The sequence below is a fragment of the Centroberyx affinis genome, unplaced genomic scaffold (genome assembly GCF_046629955.1).
Source record: "Centroberyx affinis isolate AG114_WGS23_722 - 3 ecotype Tasmania unplaced genomic scaffold, CSIRO-AGI_Caff_v1 ptg004367l_1, whole genome shotgun sequence".
Classification (NCBI taxonomy): domain Eukaryota; kingdom Metazoa; phylum Chordata; class Actinopteri; order Beryciformes; family Berycidae; genus Centroberyx; species Centroberyx affinis.
In genome coordinates, this window is record NW_027282062.1 from 1 (window position 1) to 25,212 (window position 25,212).

A 25,212-nucleotide genomic window follows, 5' to 3' on the forward strand; every position below is an offset into this window, starting at 1 on the left:
ACTCTGCTAGCTTTCACCTAGCCCACTAATTATGAATGAATGAAAACAGTTGAGAGTAAAGGACTTTCCACATTGATCGTCTTTACCCAGGTGTTGATAGCTTCCCACCTCCCGTCTTATGAGCTCCGACACAACCAGGTGGAGTCCATCTTCCTCTCTGCCATTGACATGTACGGACACCAGTTCTGCATCGAGAACCTGCAGGTAGGCATTGAGAGACGGGACTAGCAGCTGTGGCTTTATCTAATGCTCTGAGGAAGTATTCAAGGTGGTTAATTGTCCCCCTCTTTGTAGAAACTGATCCTTTCAGAGACGTCCATCTTTGATGTTCTGCCCAACTTCTTCTACCACAGTAATCAGGTGGTCAGGATGGCGGCCCTGGAGGTGAGAGGAATACTGATCTCAGTGCTGAAAGGCACTTTGCTTTCACTGCATTTCAATGAATGTCAAAAAGGAAATGGTCCACATACTGTATCTAACTTGCATTTTCTGTGTCCTTTCTCCCTCATAACCTCAGGTGTATGTTCGCAGAGCGTACATTGCCTATGAGCTCAACAGTGTTCAGCATCGGCAGTTGAAGGACAACACATGTATCGTAGAGTTCCAGTTTATGCTTCCCACCTCGCACCCCAACAGGTATCACACGCCCCAACACACACCAACACTCACTCGCTGTGCTTCACCTTCCCTGCTTCTACCACTTTTGTGGCTCTGTGGAGATGTGGTTTGTGTACACAAAGCATACATCAGTTTTGACTCGCTTTGACACAGTTTGACACAGTCTTTCCCGCAGCGACCTGGGTTCGAATCCGGCCCGCGGTCATTTGCTGCATGTCCTCCCCTCTCTCTCTCCCATACCTTCCTGTCTCTCTCTCACACTGTTTCTATCAATAAAGCATAAAATGCCTAAAATAAATCTTTAAAAAAAAAGAAATCAGTTTATTCAAAGTCACTGCCATGGTGACTTAAGTTATTGTAAATGTTTTTTTAAACCATCTCCAGTTCTTCCATGGTGCCATGGTTCTTTTACACCCTTTCCCACCTTCCCAGCTATGCTGCATTGTACATTGTTTTACTCCATGTAAATGCTCATCATGTGCAAAAGAAGGTTTTTTACAAGACCAAAAATACTTTTCCTGGTTTGTCAAAAGTGTGTGAGTGCCATGGGTAACAAGGTCCCCAGCCTCAATACTCCCATGTGAGTTGCTCTCCCTTGTTAGTCCTGGAAAAAAGTAGCTGCCTCTATGCCAGATAAAACTCAGAACACAGACAGAAACTACAGACAAACTCAGAGTTTGTCTTGTACATGCTCAGCATTTGAGAAAACGGCTTGTGACAGACCCTGTCGTTTTTGTTGTCCTTATGTTCTGCATCCTGCTAATGTGATGTATTCAGTGTGTGTATGTAGTGTATGTGTATATGTTTTGATGCTTCCTGGTGCTTTGCAGTGCCTGTGTGTTTCTTTGCTGACTATGTGGATTGAGTTTGTTCATGCGATTAGTTGTAGAAATCCTTTGAATGCCATCGTACACTCATTTTATTGCATGCATATGATTTCATATATCTGAATTAACCTTCATCTTTGGCTCTTCATAATCCACAATTACTGTATCAACTAAAGACGGCATGAGAGTGTGAAATGATCCTCTTCCTCTGCTCAGACTATTCCTCAGTGCAAGGAGGGCTTAGGATGTCATGTTGCATGTTGTGGAGGGAGCAGTCAGGAAGTGAAATGTGTGTTCAGTGATTAGAAAGAGATGATAATTTCCTTATTTGTTATTTTGAATTTATTTATTTTTTACATTCAGTTAATTTATTTGGATATTGCTCAATACAACTGAGATCTGAATTATTCAGCAAAATCATTGCGGTTTCAAAATTATAAGGTGCGCACACACATTACTACACCTCGACTGTCTTCCTCTCCTGATGCCTGCCACTAACCATTTAATAATCAATGTTGTTTGATTGCAGAGGGAACATCCCCACTCTAAACAGGTATAGTAAACATTCTTCTTATTGCAACCAATACTGAAATATAGACTGCTAGCGACTGTAGACTAGCTAGCTGCATGGTCAAACAAATAATTCTCCACAATTTGAATTAATCTTATGGTTGAGTCAACAAGTTGTTTGACTATACAACGGTTTTGGGCTTTGAATGTTACCGAAATTAATCTGATTTAGTAACCGGAGTGTAATCTGTAGTTTTACTGACAACAGCATGGCCTTTGACATTCAGCCTCTGTCATTTTTGAGTGTGTGTGTGTGTGTGTGTGTGTGTGTGTCTTTGTGTAAGTGTTGTACACATGCCTAACCATTGTATGTATGTGCTTCAACATTGTGGAGTGTTGGATAATATCCAGTGAATTATTTCATGTTACATACTGTAAGAAAATTAAAATTACATTTTGGGAAATGTTCTCCTACTGTATGCACTGAAACCTGTGACTGTCCTACCAGGAAAATGTCTGCTCCACTGGACATTAAATTGCGAGAATCTAAGACCCAGGACCTTAAAGCACAGGATAGTAAATCTAAGGATGCTAATACAGAGAAGAATAATGCCTCAGATTTGGAATCTGTGGACAGGTTTGACACACAAAACCTCTCTAGTACTTTCAGTGGGTGTAACTTCTGGGATAACTCTCTTCCAATTAAAGGACTAACACCCAACAGTGGACCCGGTGAATATTTAAAGCTGCTGGGGGAACTGGTGTCTTGCTGGTGGCTTTCTGTTTTTCATTATACCTGATATGTGGGCTCAGGACTATTTTCAGTGTTTCAATTTGACTAACAAGCGGTCTGTCACAGATCCATTACATACACCTTTTGTTTTCACTGAACTCGGATCTAAAAGTGGATTTTTTTTTAACGATATACTTGATATATTCTGACCCTCATTCACAATACATGATTTTCTATTCTGTAGAGGCCCCTACATGTGTGTTCTAAGTCAGGAAATGGCACCATGTTTTAATGTATATTGGCATACAAGTGAATGCATCAGAATGCTTTATATCCCAGTATCTCTAAACTGACACTGTAGAGGGCTGCGGGATCAAAACAGCTGTGAGGGTCTAGTTTATGGCAGACTCCCATTGTAACCGCTGTCTTTGTCAACACCCCAGGATGTCGTTCTCGTCCAACCTAAATCACTACGGCATGGTGCATGTGGCCAGCGTGAGCGACGTTCTGCTTGACACCTCCTTTACACCACCTTGTCAGCGTATGGGAGCCATGGTCTCTTTCCGCTCCTTCCAAGAGTTCACCAGGTCAGTCAGTCACTTTTTTAAAAGTTGTCCTAAACTTGGACATATTTGTTAGGTTGGTTAATTGCTTTGATAGTCCCACTCCTACAAATGGTTGCAATTTGCAACTGCGATTAAATTGTGTAAACTTTGCACGTGTAATGCAAGCCTAACTATGATTCACCTCCACAGGAACATTACGGATGTGTTGAGCTGCTTCTCTGACTCGCCTCCCCCAAGCCCCACCTTCCCAGAGGGAGGTAATCCTGTCCTGTACGGAGAAGAGGACAACAAGGTGAAAATAGGAACAGAGACTTGTATTCAGATATTTAATGCAAACTACACTCAAAAGTACTACTTACTAAAAGTAATAATTATACACAGGATTGTCATTTACCAGTATGGCTGTGATCCTTGGAATGATGAGTGGGTTTGTTTTGTCACCCAGAGTATCCTGGACGAGCCTATCCATATCCTGAACGTGGCTATAAAGACTGACAGTGACATCGATGATGACGGCCTGGCAGCCATGTTCCGGGAGTTCACTCAGTCAAAGGTTAGAGTGGTCCACAACATGGTATCCATTTCTCTTACTTTCGGCAGAGATGGTTAAAGGTTCGAGAGGACTCAGACAGATCTTCTCATCCTGACATTTTTGTTTCTCTTCAATCCCAGAAATCCCTGCTGTTTGAACATGGCATCCGCAGGCTGACTTTCCTAGTGGCTCAGAAGGTGAGGATCCCGTTTCATTTTTTCCAAGTTAACGACCTGTTTCCTCACTAGCTGCTGCCCTGCCTGTTACCAGTTCTCCTAATCTGAGTAACATGTATCAAAGATTTCTCAAATGATGTACCAAAGCTCTGTTTTTTGTGTAATTGTGTTTGCTAATTTGTTTTGTATGGAATGGCATTATTGTGGTAATTTCCATAATTTAAGATAATTTACATCTCAAATCTGGCTGTTTTTTCCTCTTTCAAAACTTTATTCCCTGCGCTCCTCATCCTATCTTTCTCTCTGTACCCCTTTCTGTATGTCTTGCTTTTGCTGTGTTTTTGATGACAGGATTTCAGGAAGCAGGTCAACTGTGAGGTGGACCAAAGGTTTCATGTAAGTAGAGGAAGACTATGGGAATGAGGACAGATGGCTTGTTTTTCTGTTTGTCATCTTGCAGTACCATGAGTGCGTGTATTTTTAGCATGGCTAGCCCCAGTAGGTATCAAACCCCTAATCCTGGCATTGTTGAGCTGTACAGGACCACATTTATCTACCCAGGTTTGACCCATTATCAAAAGTACACCCACTAGCTTTCAGATGAGGATGATAATGACAGGATTAGATTTGGGGAAATATCCGGTTCTGTCCCCTTTGCCATCATGTTGACAATAGGCCTTTGATTTTCTTTTGACAGGACAACAGCGTTTGATGAGAGCTAATCACCCTCATTGGTGTCACCGTCATTATGTGGCCCTTGTTACACCGTCATTATGTGGCCCTTGTTACACAGACATTTCAGTAGCTCTGGAATTGGCCCGCTCACATTGTAAACCATTCCGCATGCTCACACTAAAATATGTTTCTTAGTGTGAATACGATGCACAATCAAAGCATCAAATCATGGCTGTGGAGGTTTGCAGTGTGTGCACAATTGCCGTTCTCTTGTTATCATGTAGGCTTTGAATTGATGAGCGCATCTACAATCGGTCTGGCATTGTTTTGGCAAGTGGGACACTTCATCTGATAACGTCAAACAAGACTACCAGGCTGTATTCAGAGAATCAAATGTCTCTGTGAAAAGGAGAAATGTTTTATTCATTAGTGTGGCGAGTGGTGCTATATATATATTGCCTGTTACCATTATTATGTGCACACGCTGTTTGAGTGAATACACCGTGATTCCCTGATAGATAAACTACAGCAGTAAAGGAGCACAGGGGCCACTGAATATACAACGAGGTCCTGATGATCGCAGCATAATGCTCCATACTTACTGGTGCAGCAATTCAACCAGAGCCCATCACAGCTCATTTTCATCTGCAGTGATTATGTTTCAAGAATGCGATCTGTGCGTGTCCAGCTGATTTGGTATTTTTAACCTTGAACTGGTATGTTCACAACAAAAAGTGTTTGTTGTGGAGCAGTTATTGATTTCTCTCTCTGTCTTTGTTCTTTCTGTCTCTGTCTCTTTACCTTTCACACAGAGAGAATTCCCCAAGTTCTTCACATTCCGTGCCCGAGACAAAGTGAGTGTCTACATAACATGTACCGCCTGTCAATCCTTACTCTTACTTTCAGATATTACTGAATGGTGAACTCTGTGTTGGTCCATGCAGAAATGAACAGGTCTATTGTAAAGATAAAGAAATGCCTATCTGAAGTTCATACACCAGAGTATTGTGACAGTATTGAAGATCAACCCAAAGACCACATCTCAAGTTGTAACTCAAGATTGGAGCAAGCGCTCTTTTGGCTGTGAGACCATTCAAAACCATGGTATGGTTATAAGAAACAACTTTGTCTCCCCCCTGGCGGTACTGAAAATCACTCTATCACGATCAGTGATGGCTCTTCCTCTCCGTTACCCCTGATAGTTTCACTACAATGGCACCACCAAAACTCATTAAAGTAATGAACTATTTAATTATGTCTCCCATTTAAGAGAAATGACACCCATTAGCAACCTTCTGAGATTGAGATTGCCTTTGATTTCATTTACTTAATACAGTGTATGCCTCACAGGCATCTTTCTGCTCTTATATCAACTCAATGCTCCTGAAATTGCCAATCTACACTCCTTTAGCTTCTGTTAATGGATGAGATGATGGCAGGAGAGCCTAACTTGTAAAAGTCTAATGTCCTTTAGGAAAGTTTTTTGTGCCACCTCATTGTAGATGTTGCGATGTCGTGTTGCGTGTGTGTGACTGTGTCCTGCCTGTGTCCCTAGTTTGAGGAGGACAGGATCTACCGGCACTTGGAGCCCGCACTGGCCTTCCAGTTGGAGCTCAACCGCATGCGCAATTTTGCTCTGACTGCCATCCCCTGTGCCAACCACAAGATGCACCTGTACCTTGGCGCTGCCCGTGTGGAGGTGGGCACGGAGGTTACCGACTACCGGTTCTTTGTGCGAGCCATTATCCGCCACTCTGATCTGGTTACTAAGGTGAGAACAGGTTGCTTAAAGGTGTGATTGTGAGAGGGGTAGTGAGCATTATTTTTGTCTTGAGTTGTTTTCAGGGGGAGTCACCTTTTTATTAGCTACCGACATCTAAATTCTCCTGCACAGTTCTTTGTGCCTTTTCCTTTTGAGTTTTTTTTTGCGGTTTTATGTACTGAAAACAAATAAATGAAACAAATAAATCATAAGAAGTACACCTGCCCCTACTGACCATTTGTTTTTTCCCTGTCCCTTCACTAGGAGGCCTCCTTTGAGTACCTTCACAATGAGGCAGAGCGTCTGCTGCTGGAAGCCATGGATGAGCTGGAGGTGGCCTTCAACAACACCACCGTACGAACCGACTGTAATCACATCTTTCTCAATTTTGTCCCCACAGTCATCATGGATCCATCAAAGGTTTGTGAAATTATTAGACACACTTCTCTGATACACTGTTGCACAACTGTTCATACTATTAATGAATGAGTTGAACATGTGCTTGTCTTCATTTATCTCTCTCCACACACTGTTCAGATTGAGGAGTCGGTGCGCTCGATGGTGATGCGTTATGGCAGCCGCCTGTGGAAGCTGCGTGTGCTGCAGGCCGAACTGAAAATTAACATCCGCCTGACGCCCACGGGAAAGCAGATCCCCATCCGCCTCTTCCTTACCAATGAGTCGGGCTACTACCTGGACATCAGCCTCTACAAGGAGGTCACCGATTCCCGGACGGGACAGGTGGGGCCCAAAGACCGACAGGTGGGGCACTCACACATCTTTCATTACATCTGCTTACCACCCAGTCACAGGCGGGGGGCTGCAGCTTCACCCTGGAAACCTCAGCTCCTAGAATGCAATTCACCAGGCACTCTTGTAGTGAAACAACAGAGCCTGCCATTTTTGTTAAACAGAATATTAGCAACATTTTTCCCCTGTGATGTATTGAAGTGGAGCTGAGGTCCTGTATGTTGTCTGCATTGCCTCTACTCTGGTGGACAAGTCTGTTAGTAACAATAATTTCTTCATACAGCTGATCAGGTAAGTTAACTTCATCCATATTCCATCCCATTCAATTGTAAGTGAATGCTGAATCACTCTAATGGGCTTTGGTAGAGTCCATATATAGAAATGAAGAAAGAATAGCTCTGAAAAGATTGCCCATTACAGTTGGTTGTTAGAGAAATAACGACATGACACATTTCACTTTTTTTTTTCTCTCTTTTTTTTTGCTGGCCAGTTGCTTTATTAGTTCCTTGATACTGAATGTGAGAGAGAGGGGTTTAATTTAGTTTCTATTTGGAGCTTCGAGACGTGATCGAGCAAGGACCGGCTGCATTGCCCTCAGCCGTATTCATTAACACTTAGCTACAAGGGTCATTGGACACTTATTCATGCCCTGTACTCGTGAGGCAAATGTCTTTCAGTGGCTACATATGTTGACTGAATTTTCCTTTTTTTTATCCAAAAGGTCTTCTCTTATGTTAGTATAATGAGATTCCATTACTTCATGCTTAAGAGATGCTCCTCTTCAATTTTTTAGGTTTGTTCAAAGGGGTTGAAAATGGAAATGGGTATCCAAGAACATTATGACAGTTCATGAAGACCTGGATATTGAGATTGGTTTGTCTGTGACGGAGGCAAAGGATAGGCCAGCTAAGGGCAGGTAGAGCTTGGCAAAGGGCAATTGATTGGGGGAAACGGCTGATAATCGTGTAGGAAATAGTAAGCACTACCTTAAGGCCAGACTTCGTGTTCTGGTCAAAGGTGCAACGGATTGTGTGTTCATGTGGAGCTCACCCTCACATGGGGCGACGCGGTAGATGAGTCATATGAAAGAAAAATGCTTAGGGATACTGTGCTTCATGGAGGTTTGCTGCCAAGAGTTTGTAGCAACATCAACTGTAACACCACTAGACGAATTAGACATTCCCTGGCAGAGCTTAAAGCAGGCAGTAAAGGCTCTGTCTGAGGCAGCAGTGGGAGCCAGTGAGTGGGAGGAAGCCCACTGACAGGGGCGCAAAGTCACTAAGGTAGGTACACTTGAGTGAAATAGGGTAGCATGACTGACTGTAGCCTGACTGTAGCATGCTCGGTTGTTGATTGTTCATTTGTGGTGTGTTCGCTGGTATATTGATTTATTAGCATGTTGATACATTGAATAGTTAGCATTTGTTTGAAGCATGCTTGCTGATATATTGTTAGTTAGTAGTATGTTTGCTGTGGTTGCAAAAGGATACCAGCTGGGTCCAAATATGGAAATCTAGCTCATGACTAAAACAGGAGTGATATATCATATATAGCTATGGGTAGTCATACATCGTTCTCAGCTCTTAGTGTAATTGTATTGCATAACTAAGCTTACTGTTTGCTGATATAGTTTGACTTCTGAACTTCTGAGGGCTGTGTCAAGCCACCAGGGTCAGACGTTCCTTTAGCCTTTGATTGTTGGCACAATTTGTTTTCTGAACTGCTGAGTGGGCTGCTTCCAGCCAGATGGGTCAGCCATCTCATTGGATAACGTTTGGACCTAGGGATGAGCCTAATTGTAGGCACAGAGTAGTGTGGGTGACTACAGCTGTATTTGGTGCAGTGTGGAAAAGGCACACTCACAACCTGCAACATTTAGATTAAGTGGTTAGTAAATGGTGCTGCTTGTCTGATGGTATATGAAGGCACAGCTTGATGTCCTCTACAGTACATTTGTGGATTAATACATCATTCTTTTTAACATCTGAATTGGGCTTCTGTATAGATGCTTGTCCTGGATTAATGCACAAGGAATTGTTACATCACATCTTGTCTATTGGTTTATGTTGTAGCAGTGGAAATCACTGATGCCCCGGGGCACCCTATGTCATAAATCATCATTCTCACTATTTTCATAGTCATACTTTATGTAATTTAAATGGCAAGGCTGTTAAATAGCTCAGTACATCTGTGAAGTGACACTCTCTCTGTCCCTCCTTGTCCAGATCATGTTCCAGGCATATGGAGACAAGCAGGGTCCGCTACATGGCATGCTCATCAACACCCCCTATGTCACCAAGGACCTGCTGCAGTCCAAACGCTTCCAGGCTCAGTCCCTGGGCACCACCTACGTCTATGATTTCCCAGAAATGTTCAGACAGGTACACCAACTAATAACTTAGATCTCGACAATAGCGAATGCTTGTAAATGCTGATCGGCCAATTTAAGTTGATTCATTAATGTTGTTCTGACTTTTGTCTCTCTCGTTCCAGGCTCTGAGAAAGCTGTGGCACTCTACTCATGCCTATGCCCACTTGCCCAAATGCCCTCTGCCCTCTGAGCTGCTCACCTTCACAGAGCTGGTGCTGGACCCCCAAGGTCAGCTGGTGCAGATGAACCGACTGCCAGGGGGCAACGAGGTGAGTGTGTATACACATATATATATAAATATAATTTTTGTTTTTTATAGCTCACAGCTGAAGTGATTTTCTGAGAATCTTTTTTCTGTTTTCAACAAAGCTCTTGTTTGGTGCAATCTGATTTGAGGATTAGACCTTTAGAACATATTGTGAATATAACCAAAAAGATGACTTGATACGTGAATGTCATCTTTCACGTCCTCTCATAATGTGCAATTTCCCTTCCCCTCTGTAGGTGGCTCTGTGTTTCTTTGGCTGTATTGTTGAATGCTTTTGACACCTCGCTACAAAGTCTTGAATACTTCCTGCATCATTGAAAGTGCACTGAGAAATACATCCCATGCCTTGTAGTTCTACATATACAAAATCCAAATAAAATGCTGGTGTCAGAATCCAGCTCATGACCCATGTAGCATCTCATCTTCCATCTCTCTCCCAACTACATCATATGAGCAAGCAGAAATGCCTGCAAAATCATAAAAAATTTAAACCAATTTTTTTCCCAGCGAATGCAATTCAATATTTATGGAAATTCATCAGTATCCATCATTTTAAAGCGTCTCTCTCCCGTCTATCCAGATTGGTATGGTGGCTTGGCGGATGACCCTGCGGACTCCGGAGTATCCAGCGGGACGTGAGATCATTGTAATCAGTAATGACATCACGCACAAGATAGGCTCGTTTGGGCCTCAGGAGGACGTGTTGTTCCTGCAAGCGTCAGAGATGGCACGAGAGAGCGGCATCCCTCGAATCTACATTGCAGCCAACAGCGGTGCCCGCATCGGCCTGGCAGAGGAAATCAGACACATGTTCCACGTGGCCTGGCAGGATCCTGTGGACCCCTATAAGGTCAGCCAGCAGTGTTTCAATCTAGCAACGCTGTATTTGAAGACTTCCTTTCCAAAATGTTATATATCCAGTATTGATCAGAAGAGGAATGCTACGTGGGCTTCATACGCATTCAGTGGAGGTGCTCATTGGACATGTGTGGAGTCCATATGTAAAGGAAAAAAGAAGAAAAAAATCCAAGGCACTCTCCTCTGTATAAAGTTAAAAAGCCTTTACTAAGCTTGGCTATTTCATGTTAAAATGCAGAAGAAAATGCACCAACGCGTTGTGATACATCCATTTTAGAAAGATTTTGCTACCTAAAATTCATCAAGTCAGTATTTCAAAAAGACAAATGTCCTCAGAAATATTACAACTAAGCCTGCCTTCACACGATAGCCTCTCAAAACATTTGTTACCTTTTGCATAGTATCCTGATAGTATGTAGTATTACCAGCATCCTACGCATCAGTATCACAGTCTATTCTAAATTAAAGTGTCTTTTTTTTTTTCCCTCGCAGGGTTTCAAGTACCTCTACCTTACACCTCAGGATTACAAGAAGGTTTCAGCCCTGAACTCTGTGCACTGCGAACACGTGGAGGATGAGGGAGAGTCTAGGTGCGTCTGTTGTTTTTTACTAAATATTAATACACTCACCTCATTGGTTTTGAGATGAGGAGGTTAATCTACAAGCTGCTGTAGAATCAGTGGAATGTGCATGACTATACGGTATAAAGCCCATAAGATTTAAAGCAGCGGCGACAGTGAAAGGTGAAGTGATTGGAGGGTCCAGTCCGACTTGAATGAATGTATGTGTTGTCATGCAGGTACAAGATCACTGACATCATAGGGAAGGATGAAGGGCTGGGTGTGGAGAATCTGAAAGGGTCTGGGATGATTGCTGGAGAGTCCTCTCTGGCTTACGATGAGGTCATCACCATGAACCTGGTAAGGCTGAAGCTGCCACCCTTACATACACAAAACACATGCACACATTTGCTCACATGCATCGCCTTGAGCTTTATTCGCTTATGTGATCTTTCTGCAATCATGTTTTGTTCTATACTTGGAGTTGGCTGTGTAATTGTTTGAAAACTGTGCTTACATTTGGTTTCTTTACATCTCTTTGGATCCTTAACAAGATGGTCTTGTCCCATAGGTCACATGTCGAGCCATAGGGATTGGGGCCTATCTGGTGAGGCTAGGACAGCGAACCATTCAGGTGGACAACTCTCACATTATCCTTACTGGAGCTGGAGCTCTCAACAAGGTAGAATTATTTACATTGATAATATTAATTTATTTTTCAGTAGAGTAGAATCCATTTATTTTATAGTACAGTATAAAGACAATTTTCTTCTCTCTTCATTGTTCTGTGTTTTTCAAATTGGAGGCATGATGTTGTTGTTGTGTGCTTCTGCACTGTGCTCCTTCTTCTGTAACCCTAAATTAATTGTCTCTTAATTCAGGCAATTAATGCATCTGCATTTTAATGTGGAATTCACTCCATTAGTTGGTCATTCCATTCTTTTTGTGGCAAATAATGGGAGGAAGGACTAAAAGATCTGGGAAGGAACTGTGTGTGCATGTGTAATAATTTTGCAACTGGGAAAATCTGTTTTCCAATTTGACCAAAAGTAAACAAAAGCCGCAGACTCTGAACTAGCAAACACCAGGGCACAATGATGTCTAAATCAAACAAAAGAAATTAGAATAGTGTACTATGGTTTCACTATATGCTTGTTCCAGCTCAGTGATCAGGCCATCTTCTGCCTTGTTCTGTTCTACTAGGATTCCCTTTCGATCCCGGCCACAGGCCTGCCTGCCACTCATAGTGGAATAATTGAAAGCGAACCATGAAGTTGTTATTTGCATAGAAATAGAGTGACATCCCGGAGGCTGCAGCGTGGGACACCCATATCATTTGTTTTTAATCAAAATGAAAAGTTTTGCTGAGGCAGATTGTTTTTTTGTGTGTGTATGTGCATGTGTGTGTGCCTCCTTGCACGCTTCACTGGCTCCTCTTGTCTTGCTTGTCTCCCTCTCTCCTTGTCAGTGCATTAAGACGACTCCATTTCAAATTACATGACAAATCGCAACAGGACAAAACATGCAAATGGACCAATGATGACATACCCATTTGCAGCGTTTTGCTGGAGGCACCATGGTTTTTTAAATCGCCCTGCTATTTAGGTCTATTCATGAGAATAGGCACATGGTAATGGTTACTGACAGGTGTCCACAGTGTGTAGGTGATGGCTCATATTCAAGATGTATTGCATGAACACACTGTTTACTATCAATGGTGAGTTTGTCTATTTTGAGATGTCACTGGGTTCATGAGTAACACAGGAGAGAAATAGGCTGGATATCATTTTTTCCTGCTCGCCTGTCATGTGGTTTCTTGGCTATTAACTGAAACTTAATGGAGAGCAGGAGGCTGGCACCCAGAGATCATCATTTCATTAGCTGCTGGAAATCTCTCATATTTTTATGGGGACTGGATAGTAACTACTAGCACAAATACCCAAGTGAGCTGTTACATCCAGTTGGCCCCCTCTTTTTCCTCCTCCCTGTCCTCTCCCTCTGTCCCTCCTCCTATATCCCTTTCTCCTCTCTCTGCTGCAGAATCTTAATGAAGCCGGCAATGGCCGGAGGCACAGGGGTTTTGTGTATGTCAAGGTGACTGCAATGTTTCTTGGGGCCGCAGGCTGTCCTGACAGCTTTAGGAGAGTGCCCTAGATTTGTAGCCAGATACATAACCATTAATGGTAATAAAGAAAGTAAATGATGGCTGAAGAGGTGAGAGCTAAGAGTAAGGATTGAGCTCCTCTCTGATTTTTATGGAACCATGTCAGGGCCCTGCCACCTGTTCTTGGCTGCTTAAGAAAAGAGGGTGGGCTGGGAGTGATATTTTATGGGTTCAGGTTGGCACAGGAGCAGTTTCGATGCCAAAAGTAGCTCTGTGGCCTCAGTGCCATCCTTAAATAGCCTCTCCCACACCTGGGGATGCATAATAAACCAATACAAGCAGTCTTTCAAAATAAACACAACAAAACAACAGGATGTGAGGCAGTGTAAAGCCAGATCTTCAGTTGATAGCGTGTGAGTGAATAGAGCGTGTGGGATGAGAAAGGGCAGGTGTTAATTCACTCCGTCTGTTACAAATAACCCCGGGGAGAGTGGCAGGTGCTGCCAGCCCCCTGTGACCGCTGTGATAGAGAGATCCCTGGCTGCTGATCAACAGTATTGACGGGGCAGCGGGGCCATGTAGCGGCAGGGTCCCCGCTGTCCCCCGGCATATCTGTGTCTGTGTGTGGGATCTTATTGATCCGCAGCTCCCCAGACCAGAGGCCTGGTGACAACACCCTCCACTCTCAGCCAAGGTGGCACGATATAAAGGCTGGATTAGCTCCGCTGCCTGCAGTAGAAGCCAGGATTATCTAGAGAGGAGACTTGTAAAGCCTTGAATATCCCCACAGTATAAGCCATAGTCACATTAGGGCTGGGCGATACTGACAAAATCAAGTATCACAATATTTTAGACCGAATACCTCGATATCGATAATGTGACAATATTTTGGAGATGAGTATTCTTGCTTTCAAGATATTTACACGCAAGAATATTTTTGTAAATTAGTAATGACCATTATTATCATAAAATTGTATCACTTTACTGTAACACAGCCTTTAAGACCAGGAAGAAGGAACATTTAAATAATTTCACAATATTACGACGATATCTAGTCACAATATCAATATACGATATGTCGCCCAGTCATATTTAGGATAATTTGTGGTTCGAACAAAGCAAATTTCACAATTGTTTTTTTTTTTTATTCCAAATGGAAAATCCATACTTTCATGTTGTCCCCACCACAGGTGCTGGGCAGAGAAGTGTACACGTCAAATAACCAGCTCGGTGGGATCCAGATCATGCACAACAATGGTGTGACCCACAGCACTGTATGTGACGACTTTGAGGGAGTCTTCACTCTGTTGCAGTGGCTTTCCTACATGCCCATGGTAAAGTTTTAAATATGTTTTAATAGAAAGATACACCATGCATTAGGTTGATGTGTGTATACATATCTCCTTTACGATTTCTCCTAATGTTTTGAGCTATTTTTTGAAAAAAAAAAAAATAGTGTGTAATGTTTCCTCCCTTCAGTGTAAATCTAGTCCAGTGCCCATCCTCAATGCCAAGGATCCCATAGACCGGTCAGTGGAGTTTGTTCCCACCAAGGCTCCCTATGACCCTCGCTGGATGTTAGCTGGACGTCCTAGCCAGAGTGAGTACCTATTCTCAGTAGCTGGAGAAATCGTTTTGAACCAAGCCTATACCATAATATGCAGCTTGCTAGAAGCCTAACTGTAGGTACAGGCTTGTGTATGGTGATGACAGGGGGGTGGTCCTGTGATGCCGGAACTGACTTTTACAACTTCTAGAGGTGTTGTGGGCCTCATTCAATAAAACATTATGATGTTGAGTGGGTGTTACCCACTTGATAAGCCCAAGTGGGTGATGTCCACTCGATAACCCCAATGACATGGGTGCTTTCCCCCTTTCTCCTCTCATATCCAAGTGAGGTCTCAACATAGATGCTCTCCCAAAATAGAGCAAGGGATAGCTGCATCAGATCCTGATGCAAAACGTTCATTCAACAATAAACCACTGTATAGTAAATGTAAGTATAATGACTATTTATGTGGTTTCACCCATGCTCACTTGTTCTACTAATCTTTTTCATCTAAATAAATGCTATATCAGCAGTTGTAAAGAGCCAAACCCCTCAAATTTCATTTTTGCCTGTATTTTTTTGTTTTGTTTTGTTTTTTTGTTCTGAGATAAGTATAAGGTGTTATCATTTCAGGCAGATATCCCCAGGGTCAAGGGTTAAGCTAATTCATGACTAGAGAGAGGCCATTAGAAAACGAGGGTCCTTATACAGAAATTGAGAGAGACACAGCCAAGCCTAACATCACGCCTCCAAAGCCAGGATCAAGATAGCACTAAAATGGATGCTGTGTGTTTTACACAGCAGGTCAGGACCGAGCAGGTTCCATATCAATGTAATTACAACTTTGGACAGCAAATAGATTGGGGACCATGCTGGAAGCCAGTCAATGTCTTTAGTAGTGATGAGTGGTGAGGCTTAATTGAATGGTAACCTCATAGGCTGAGCATGTTTCTCTCAGTCTGCAGGCAGCAAAAGAGCTGAGCAAGCCTCCTTATACAGTCATCCATCATGGCCTCTGCCAAGATCACAGATTCCGGGAGAAAAATACACAACCTCTGACTGCATGGAGAACACAGCAGTGGATTATTAAGAATGCTATGGAAGGGGAGAATGTATTTACGGGGGGAAAAATGACTTGAATTCTGTTTCTAATTTTGTGATGTGAATAATTTGTGAGCTTCACAGAATTAACTCCATTTCTCTTTTCATTTCACTTCCCACTTCTTTCTATACTCTATATGTTCCTCTACTCTCCCTGCTCTCTGTATATAGCACCTAAAGGCTCATGGCAGAGTGGTTTCTTTGACCATGGCTCCTTTATGGAGATCATGCAGCCGTGGGCCCAGAGTGTGGTGGTGGGCAGAGCCAGGTAAGTGTCCAAACCGCACATCAAACCCTCATCTATCTCAACTGACATATTGTCAGAAAGAAATCTTTTTACACTGAAGGTACAGGTATGAGCTTTCTAAAATGTAGCCATGTAATAGATGTTGCCGCTGACTGACGTCTCTCCACAGGCTCGGAGGCATACCTACCGGAGTGGTTGCTGTGGAAACCAGATCAGTGGAGCTGTCAATCCCAGCCGATCCAGCCAATTTGGACTCAGAGGCTAAGGTAATGGTTTCTCTGTACATATATGCAAGCTTTGACAGGCACATACACATTTAGACATTTTACACACACCCAAGTAGTGATGCTGGGTAGTGACTCCCTGCATTGTATTTTTAGATCATCCAACAAGCAGGTCAGGTGTGGTTCCCAGATTCTGCCTTCAAAACAGCCCAGGCCATCAAGGACCTGAACCGAGAGGGCCTACCTCTCATTGTGTTTGCCAACTGGAGGGGCTTTTCTGGAGGAATGAAAGGTACCTCTAACCTCTGAATCCATGGTAATCAGTAGTGATGGGACGATACATCAAACTTCAATATATCGCAATACAAAAATGTTACAATACGTACCGTGGGGCAGAAAAATGAATCGCGATATTATATTCTGCTGTAGTAATCACAAATGAGACGGCTTGCTCATCAGTTTCGCAAGCTCTCATCCAAATTATATTATTTGCACTTTGTAATGACATTTTGAAATTGCTATTTACATTCTAGCAAACCAGTGCCATTGATAGAAAGCTTTGTGGCTCAGAAATATACATAATTCTGCACAGTCAGACTTTGTCTCATCTCTTTGAACTTTTGCTTATTACATTGTATCATGGTTGTATTGAATCATGAATCCCATATTGCGTATCGAATCGTATCATGAGATAAGAATATCGTCTCATCCCTAGAAATCAGTCAATCTGGAATTGCATTTATTCAGTCCCTAATATGAAATTCCTCTTCTCAGACATGTATGACCAGGTGTTGAAGTTTGGTGCCTACATTGTGGACGGGTTGAGGGAGTACAAGCAGCCGGTGCTGGTCTATATCCCTCCCCAGGCTGAGCTGAGGGGAGGCTCCTGGGTGGTCATAGATCCCACCATCAACCCCCGCCACATGGAGATGTATGCTGACAAGGACAGCCGGTGAGTCGCACTAACCAAGGCCCAATTTAGTAGTCTTAAACAAGCCACCCTCATTCATTTACATCTTTATTTTACCCCCTCCTCTCTCCAGAGGTGGAGTGTTGGAGCCTGAAGGAACAGTGGAGATCAAGTTTAGGAGGAAGGACCTGGTGAAGACCATGAGGAGAGTGGACCCTGTCTATACGGGCCTAGCCGAAAGACTGGGTGAGTCCTCCAGCTTTCAGTTCCCATTCCAGTTCTAGATGGGTGTCTCTGTCCTCTCAGCCTCATTCTCATATAGTGTCTCTGTTCCTCCCGTCCTCTCTTAGTTAGAAGGAGCAATGTATCAGGTGGGAGCATGTGCGCTGTCACTCTTGTTCTTTATCTGGGGTTGATTGTATCATCCTCGCTGCGCTCCCCCGGGAGATATGTCAATCACAGCCCGCTCAGATCAATCACCAGCTCTCCTGTCTCTCCTGCACAGCCTATTGATTTTCCTCTGGGCTCAGAGGAGCTGTGGTCCAATGCTGTGTGGGCTTGTTGGGGCTTTGGGCAAACTGGAGGAATGGAGCGTTACTGGGGAGGGGTGGAGGGCTTACAGATTGGAATTGACAGAAATCAGTCTATGCTGACAGCAGCCAGGGGTTTGGGAGAGCACAAGACCAAAATGCTGTTACCAGGAACTAATTCAGAGTTGCACACTCATGTAGAACCTGATTTGATGGTAATGGGACTATGAGGAAAGGCCAGTCAAACGTAGGAGTGTTATTGTGTGAGGATAGATTGAGAGAACTTCTAGCAGCCTTTATGGCATTCAAAGCTGAAGAATTAAAAACTCACTCACATTAGCATCAACTACCAATTCTTTCCCATGTACTCTTGGGAAGTGTATGTTTTTAGAGCAGTGATGTCCAATCATGTGCTATGGAGAACCAAAAGTATGCAGGTTTTCATTCCAAGTGAACACTACAGCAGCTGATTCTACTTATTAGTTCCTCCTCAGTGAAATCAGCTGGTGTAATGGTTGAATGAAAATCTGCATACACACGGCTCTTGATGGCAAATGATTGGACACCACTGCTTTTATGGTACGACCCTTTTTTTCCTTTTTTCTTTTTTTTTTCTTTTTTTAACTCTCCTGTCTGTTGCTGTTCACTGTTTCCAACAGGAACACCAGAGCTGAGCCCCACAGACCGCAAGGAGCTGGAGACCAAGCTGAAGGAGCGCGAGGAGTTTCTCCTGCCAATCTACCACCAGGTGGCTGTGCAGTTCGCAGACCTCCACGACACCCCAGGCCGCATGCAGGAGAAGGGCGTTATCACGGTGAGCACAGTGTCATGCAAAATCCTGTCATGATAAAAACAGATGGTATCGGAACACACCGCAGAGGCATTGTGGTGAAATGGCATTTCTAGTATGTGTGTACATTTCAAGGTGTGATGTTTTTTGATGCTATCTCTCTTGTACATGCAGTGCTATGAATGTGCAGTATGCGAATAACCTGCGAGGCCCAGAGGGCAGTATCAGTCTAGCTGCTGCTGCACCTGCCTAGTGAATAATGTTCCAGTCTCACCAGGCTATGGGACATGTCCTCATAATTATCTTCTGATGACCCTGGTCAATCACCTTAGCAAGCACAGAACAGCCTCAGGCAGCCCCCGTCTCATCTGTGCCATCCCAGGCCTATCTTTCACATAAAAGCACACACAAACACATTCACACACACACACACACACACACACACACACTCGCTTACTCACATGACCAAAAGGCTGTTTCATAGATGGAAGGTTGCCAGGGTCTTTTCATAGTAGGGAAGTGTAACTGTAAAGAGATGACAGCCGTTCTGTTCTACATGTTCAACTCTCAGGTACACCAGCAGAGGAATCTGGGATTAATGCTGGTGCAGCTCTGTATAATTTATTTCCTCAGATCTTCAGTCTACTACATATGCTACATTTCAATTTACTTATACATCTGTATCACATATAAGACTAAGTTACACTTGTATCACAAAATGCTCGACAAAAATGAAATGATTCCCACATATGATACCTAGGCTTCTCATAAACCTGAACTAGCCCTTTAAATTGAGTGTCCTTTGCGTTTAAGAGTACTATTTCATATCCTATCAATCTTTTTATTAATCTAAATATATTGTTATGGCCCGGGATTGCTTAATCAGTATTTGTAAAAAACAACTGTTTTTCAAAACAGAAAATTGTGGCTCTACTCTGTGATGTCAACTGTGCAAAATGTGCAGCATGGACCTGCTTCATTGACAGTTAATGAGGAATTGTAATTTGTGGGCAATGTTGGTCTGAAATTTTATATCCAGTAAACTTTCTAATATGGTCCAGCACTGCCTGCTCGTAATAATTAGCGTTAATTAATCTGTTTATTTTCTTTTGTCTTTCTCAGGATATCCTGGATTGGCAAACATCGCGTCAGTTCTTCTACTGGCGTCTGCGGCGCCTGCTGCTGGAGGACACGGTGAAGAGGAAGATCCAAGTGGCCAACACCGAGCTGACTGACGGCCAGATCCAGGCTATGCTGCGCCGCTGGTTCGTGGAGGCCGAGGGGGCTGTGAAGGTAAAACCTGCTGCTCTCTTTTCAGGCCACTTTCTACCAGCAGTAGTCATTGGCTCTGAATGAATACTGTAGAAAACTATAGTTAGTATCTCAAAGATTGTGCTACATTTTGAACTAAGCTATTAACAGTTAAGAAAATAAAAGTACCCCACAGATCAATTCAGTCTGTACTTGTATCACATAAAATCTCTTATCCTCTCAAGTGAAAGCACTTGCCAACAAGCAAATATATCAGTATTTTTCTACATTTTAACAAAAATGAGCATGGGACTAGAAACTGCTATTATTCAGAAAAGCTATCTCAAATCTCAAAAGTATAATATATAACACAAGGCCTACATTCAGCCACTCTTTATTTAGATATAAATATTTTGTCACGTGTAGTAATAAGCAACAGGACCCAAAACAAATGAATGCATGATTTTTGGTTCCTTGTACACCTCCAGTATGGATTATTCATGAGGTGACTTGCATCTTTTTTGAAAGGAGACAGGCCATTTGATTTCTTCAAGTAACCTTACCCTCCTAACTTGCCTGCTGTTTCCTAAACCATATTTTCTTTCTAGTTTTACTCTGAACTGTAAGAGTCTCTCAGACAACAAAGTTCCATGATACTTCCAGCATTCTGCTACCTCAAAGCAGGTAGAAATGATCCATGTTACCAGGCCTTTGAGTCTCTGGAAGACAAACTGTTTTCAGTACAACTATAATAACATGAGTTATAATGATTTGTATCCAATCTTTATTCAGCACGTTAAAGGTGAGAATTATTCCACAATCATCACATGAATTTAGAATGTAGTTTTTAATGTTCAACTATAATTTGTCACAAAATGTATTACATAGCATACACATAAAGACCCATGTTGGTGACTTTTTAAAATTCAGTTTGTACTGTTGGCAATTCACCTTTAAAGTGCTATCAATTCACAAAAAAAATCATTGTCATGCCTGTCATGGTAACTGTGGGTGTAGCATTTCTGTTCACAACAGATATTTGATTGACAGGTTGACAGCCAAAATCAGACTCTGGAGGTGACCAGGCATGTAAATTGTAAACAGGCTGTTTGGGACAGACACTAGCATAAGAGAGAGCAGCCATATCAGTATGAATGCTAACATTACCTGTGACTAAAAAGCAGTAGCTGCTTGCAGATTGTTAATTATTTAAATTGCATCAGGTGTCAACCTAGAAAACTAACCCTAACCCACAGAGTGACTAAACTGAGCTTATTGACACTTACCAATAAAATAGCCAAGCTCACCACAAATTTGACACCCTGGTATTACACAATGACGACTATCTGCCATGTTTGATGAGTGATTTAGGCAGTACGCAAAATAATTAGCTTCTCAAGAGAGAAGTAACAACAGCCAGTGAGTAGGAGGGTGGTGCATTTGCAAGGACTAGGAATTAGGCTTAATTAGTAATTTATGTTTCAGTCCCAGCCAATTATTATGTACTTATCTCTGTAGTATATCCAGTCTTCTATCGTGAATGATACCTGTGTTTTCTGTATATGATACCAATATTGGGTAGCTAAAATATTGAACTCTAAATGAGTTGACTTTTGCTTCAAAGTAGTGTGTAGATGCGTTCAAACACAAACACCTTCTGGCCTCCTGGTAATGATTACAGAGGGTTATTTTTGTCCCGAAGAAAAGTCTCCCATCCCTCGACCACAAGGCATGCCAGATAAATAAGTAGTAAGCATTCCTATTAAATCATCTTGATTAAATAGAGATGAATTGATATGGTAGTTAATGAAAATAAACATCCCTCAGAGATAAGTGCTGTCCGTTGCAGCCCAGACTTGGGGCCCAGAGGACGAGCCGCAGGGTGACAGGAGCCAGTGCAGCATTTGAGGTCTCTTAAGAAGTGGCCCTCTTGTTAGCTAATATATTATCCCAATCAGGACTGGCTGTCTTAAGCCACAATTAATCACAGCCCTGGCACGTGCAGATAGGAGAGCAACACGCTGTTTCTTAATTAAAAGCAAACAGATTAAAAATGATTAATAAGGGCATTAAATGTTCTTGTGGACCTCAAGCAGGAGTGTTCATAAAAAGGCATGAGACCATTAACCCACACCCGCCCCCAAATCTTTGCTAAGCCCCCCAAGCCTGGCTTTGTTTGGGATCAGAGATGCCAGCACTCATGAATACTAATTTTCCTATCGGGTCCAGTCAACAAGACATCTAGCCCCCACTTTGTGGCTGTCAATCTCTTTTCACTCCTCATGAGAGAAATTGTGATTTTTATTTATTTATTTATTTATTTGTGTATTCATTTTATTTAATCCATTTTGTTGATTTATATATAATTCTTTTATTTTTTAATCCATTGCACTGTCACTTTTATTCATTTTTTATCTGAAGTTTCACAGAATTTACGAGTAATATCAAAGAGAGTTATATTTTTCTTGGGTGGTGAAATTAATAAATTATGAGGTTGCACAAGCATTGAAAGGTGTCCAGTCCTGACACCAGTTCTCCCTTTCCAATGCTGCAAAATTTGACTGGTGTGTGTGTGTGTGTGTATATATATAATCAAGCGGTATATCCTGAAAGCAACTGCAGAGCTGCAGGAGACTGTGATCATTTGATCGAATGATTTTCTATTTTCGGTTTCTAATGACATTTGTCCATTTGTCATAAGAAAAATTACAGATTGTTTTCTGTCAAGGACCGTGTATGTCTGAATTGTAAGTTTTATTTAATATATTAAATCTCACTCAAAATGATTCATCCTCTCTTCTGCACCCCAACCCCCCCCCCCCCCCTACATTACGCAGGCCTATCTGTGGGATAGCAATGAGGAGGTGGTGGAGTGGTTGGAGAGGCAACTAGCTGAAGAAGAGGGTGCAAGGTCCGTCATCGACGAGAACATCAAGTACATCCGCAGAGACCACATCCTCAAGCAGATTCGCAGGTGACACTTCTCAGCAACGCAGTTCGGCAGTAGCGGATGATTATATTGCTGGACCAATTTTCACCTGTCATTACCCCCATCCACTCACCCAACACCCCCCAATGTGCAATCCAGTTTTCAAAATATGATTATGGTATTATTTTCTCAACTTTCCCTTGTTTCCCCCTCTCTCTTCCCAGTCTTGTCCAAGCCAATCCAGAGGTTGCCATGGATTCCATCGTTCACATGACCCAGCACATCTCGCCCACACAGCGAGCGGAGGTGGTGCGTATCCTGTCCACCATGGAGACCCCGGCCTCCTCCTAAAGGGAGCCTGCCCTCTCTTCCCTGCCTGGCTCAAGACCAGCTCATCCCACAACCACAACCAGGAGCCCGGCCCACAGCCAGATCGGCTCCTGACCGGGACCCGGGCTGGAAACTGAGGCTGGAGGAGCCAACATGACGGCCCTTGGCGGCTGCCAGGTTACTGATGAAGCGTTGGCAATGATTCTCACTGGGGGAAGAGTCAATTATAGCAGTTTGTAAATGTCTTACATGTACGGTAGTGCTGAGATTAGTTTGTGTTTAGTGTATTCAAGTGCAATTGAAAAATGACTAAAGAAATATCTAGTAGCTAACATGTCGTAGTGTGTTGAGGGTTTACACAGTTGGCCCAAGTGGAGGTCCTGCTTCCATGATAATCAGCGGCCTCCATCCTGTTGAACTGGAATTTTCACAGCAATAAATTCAGAATCTTGTTGTCATGCACCTTGGTTTTTGAGGTACGCTCGTTAAGATTTGCAGGTGTTTTGAAACTCGACAATGACAACATATTGCTGGAAGTGTTGGCAAGAAAAGGGGTTTTACACTCCTTAGTAGGGAGCACTTAATTACTGATCAAACACAGGGAACACGGTGGGGCACTGTAGCAGCAGACAGGAGCGCCCAGCAGGGAGCAGGGACAAGGTCCTTTTAGACCCTGACTGTTTCACAGTTACCCTGGAGTGAGCAATGGGCAGCTAGCCACACAACAAAACCACAGCCGACAGAAAACCAGCTGTCCCTTCTGTTCTCACTCACACAGTACACACATGCTGCTTTGAATGCACTTTACTGCTTACTGTTCCCTCACATTGCATCCGGCATCAAACCCGCACAGTTTGCACTGTTGAATCTGGTGCTTGCACATGAACACTCACACTCACACTCACACTCACACTCACACTCACACACACACACACACACACACAGGCACACAGAGTTGATAATGGTTTAAGTGGCAGCATGCTCATTTAGGAAAGTGGTCTTTTCTCCCTTGTTACATTTTTGCCAACTATTGTGGGTTACTCACAAAAACAATCATTGGAAGTTCAGTTTGTTTTTTTATTAGACTTTTTTCTTTTTGCTTTATTTGTCTTTTCTTTTTTTTTTAACCAAGAAAATATTTTTGAATTTACTGCAATTAAGTCACTAAATTATTAAATGTCTGTTTTGTCAAAGAACAAAAGGTACTGTTCACTGGACTTACACATGTTGTGATGTCAGGTATGATTTCTGATTTTAACTGTAATCCAGGCTTTGCTGTTATGTTTAAATTTTATGTGAACTTGAACTTAATGTATATGAAACATTACTTATTTTTAATATTGACTTTCCAAGGAAAAACTGTGTGAATTGTGTGTTGATTCTCCACTCAAGTTTGTTATCGATGAACAGGGACACATTCTGGCTACTGTATGGTAAAACGGTGTAAAAACGTTACAGAGTATATAATAATATAACAAAATACCACCATGTGTAATTCAGTCATAGGTCATTGTGTTGTATACACTGCTGAAAAGGCAAACATTAGCAATGTGAAATGGCTTCATGGTCAGTGCTGCGCCTTTATGTGCCTGTGTTGACATGTGGTCCAGTTACTTTATAAGTGGCTGGTTGTTTCCTGTATGAGGATGGAGAGCAACTTTACAGTGATGAGCTCTAATTGTGTTTGCAAATTTAATAAAGTCTACCTAACTCGGTTTATAGCTTTTTGTCTTTGTGCAAAGTTTTTAGAATCACTGTATTTATTTATTTTTATTGCAGATTATAGCAAAAAGTAAAACGGTGAATGCAACAAAACTCAAGTTTCCAAGAAACTGCACTAATTTAATTTCTCAATTATTTGCGTTTTACATATTGATGATCCTCAAGACAGATAATCACATCATTGGGAGCCTCATTAATTTTACCAGTCAGTACAAAGTGTAATACTCTGGAGAGACATTTTCTGATTACTCTAAAATGATAGTCTCTTCTCATTCCTCAACCCACAGATGATTAAAGTGGCATTTTTTTTTCCAGGCGT

At 42.5% G+C, this 25,212-nt stretch overlaps 1 protein-coding gene across 1 annotated transcript; it reads left to right on the forward strand.

Moving 5' to 3' along the window:
• Nucleotides 1-95: 95 nt before the first annotated feature.
• LOC139664758 (acetyl-CoA carboxylase 1-like) lies at nucleotides 96-24,881 on the forward strand. The gene is made up of 31 exons (XM_071543704.1): nucleotides 96-204; nucleotides 295-384; nucleotides 518-636; nucleotides 1,975-1,998; nucleotides 2,464-2,592; nucleotides 3,132-3,275; nucleotides 3,444-3,546; nucleotides 3,700-3,807; nucleotides 3,927-3,983; nucleotides 4,314-4,358; nucleotides 5,450-5,491; nucleotides 6,193-6,408; nucleotides 6,664-6,819; nucleotides 6,937-7,161; nucleotides 9,375-9,530; nucleotides 9,643-9,789; nucleotides 10,369-10,638; nucleotides 11,139-11,236; nucleotides 11,446-11,566; nucleotides 11,778-11,888; nucleotides 14,501-14,644; nucleotides 14,790-14,910; nucleotides 16,132-16,228; nucleotides 16,377-16,473; nucleotides 16,588-16,723; nucleotides 17,206-17,383; nucleotides 17,475-17,587; nucleotides 18,531-18,685; nucleotides 19,784-19,954; nucleotides 22,750-22,886; nucleotides 23,066-24,881. The coding sequence occupies exons 1-31, from the start codon at nucleotides 169-171 to the stop codon at nucleotides 23,190-23,192; spliced, it is 3,873 nt and encodes a 1,290-aa protein (XP_071399805.1). The 5' UTR covers nucleotides 96-168; the 3' UTR covers nucleotides 23,193-24,881.
• Nucleotides 24,882-25,212: the final 331 nt, after the last annotated feature.

Bases quoted from the DNA above. Each gene is read 5' to 3' on its own strand.
- LOC139664758 (XM_071543704.1), top strand. From the start codon at position 169: ATGTACGGACACCAGTTCTGCATCGAGAACCTGCAG. The intron at 3,808-3,926 runs GTTAGAGTGGTC...CTTCAATCCCAG, and splicing joins GGGAGTTCACTCAGTCAAAG to AAATCCCTGCTGTTTGAACA. The intron at 16,229-16,376 runs GTAAGTGTCCAA...GTCTCTCCACAG, and splicing joins GTGGTGGTGGGCAGAGCCAG to GCTCGGAGGCATACCTACCG.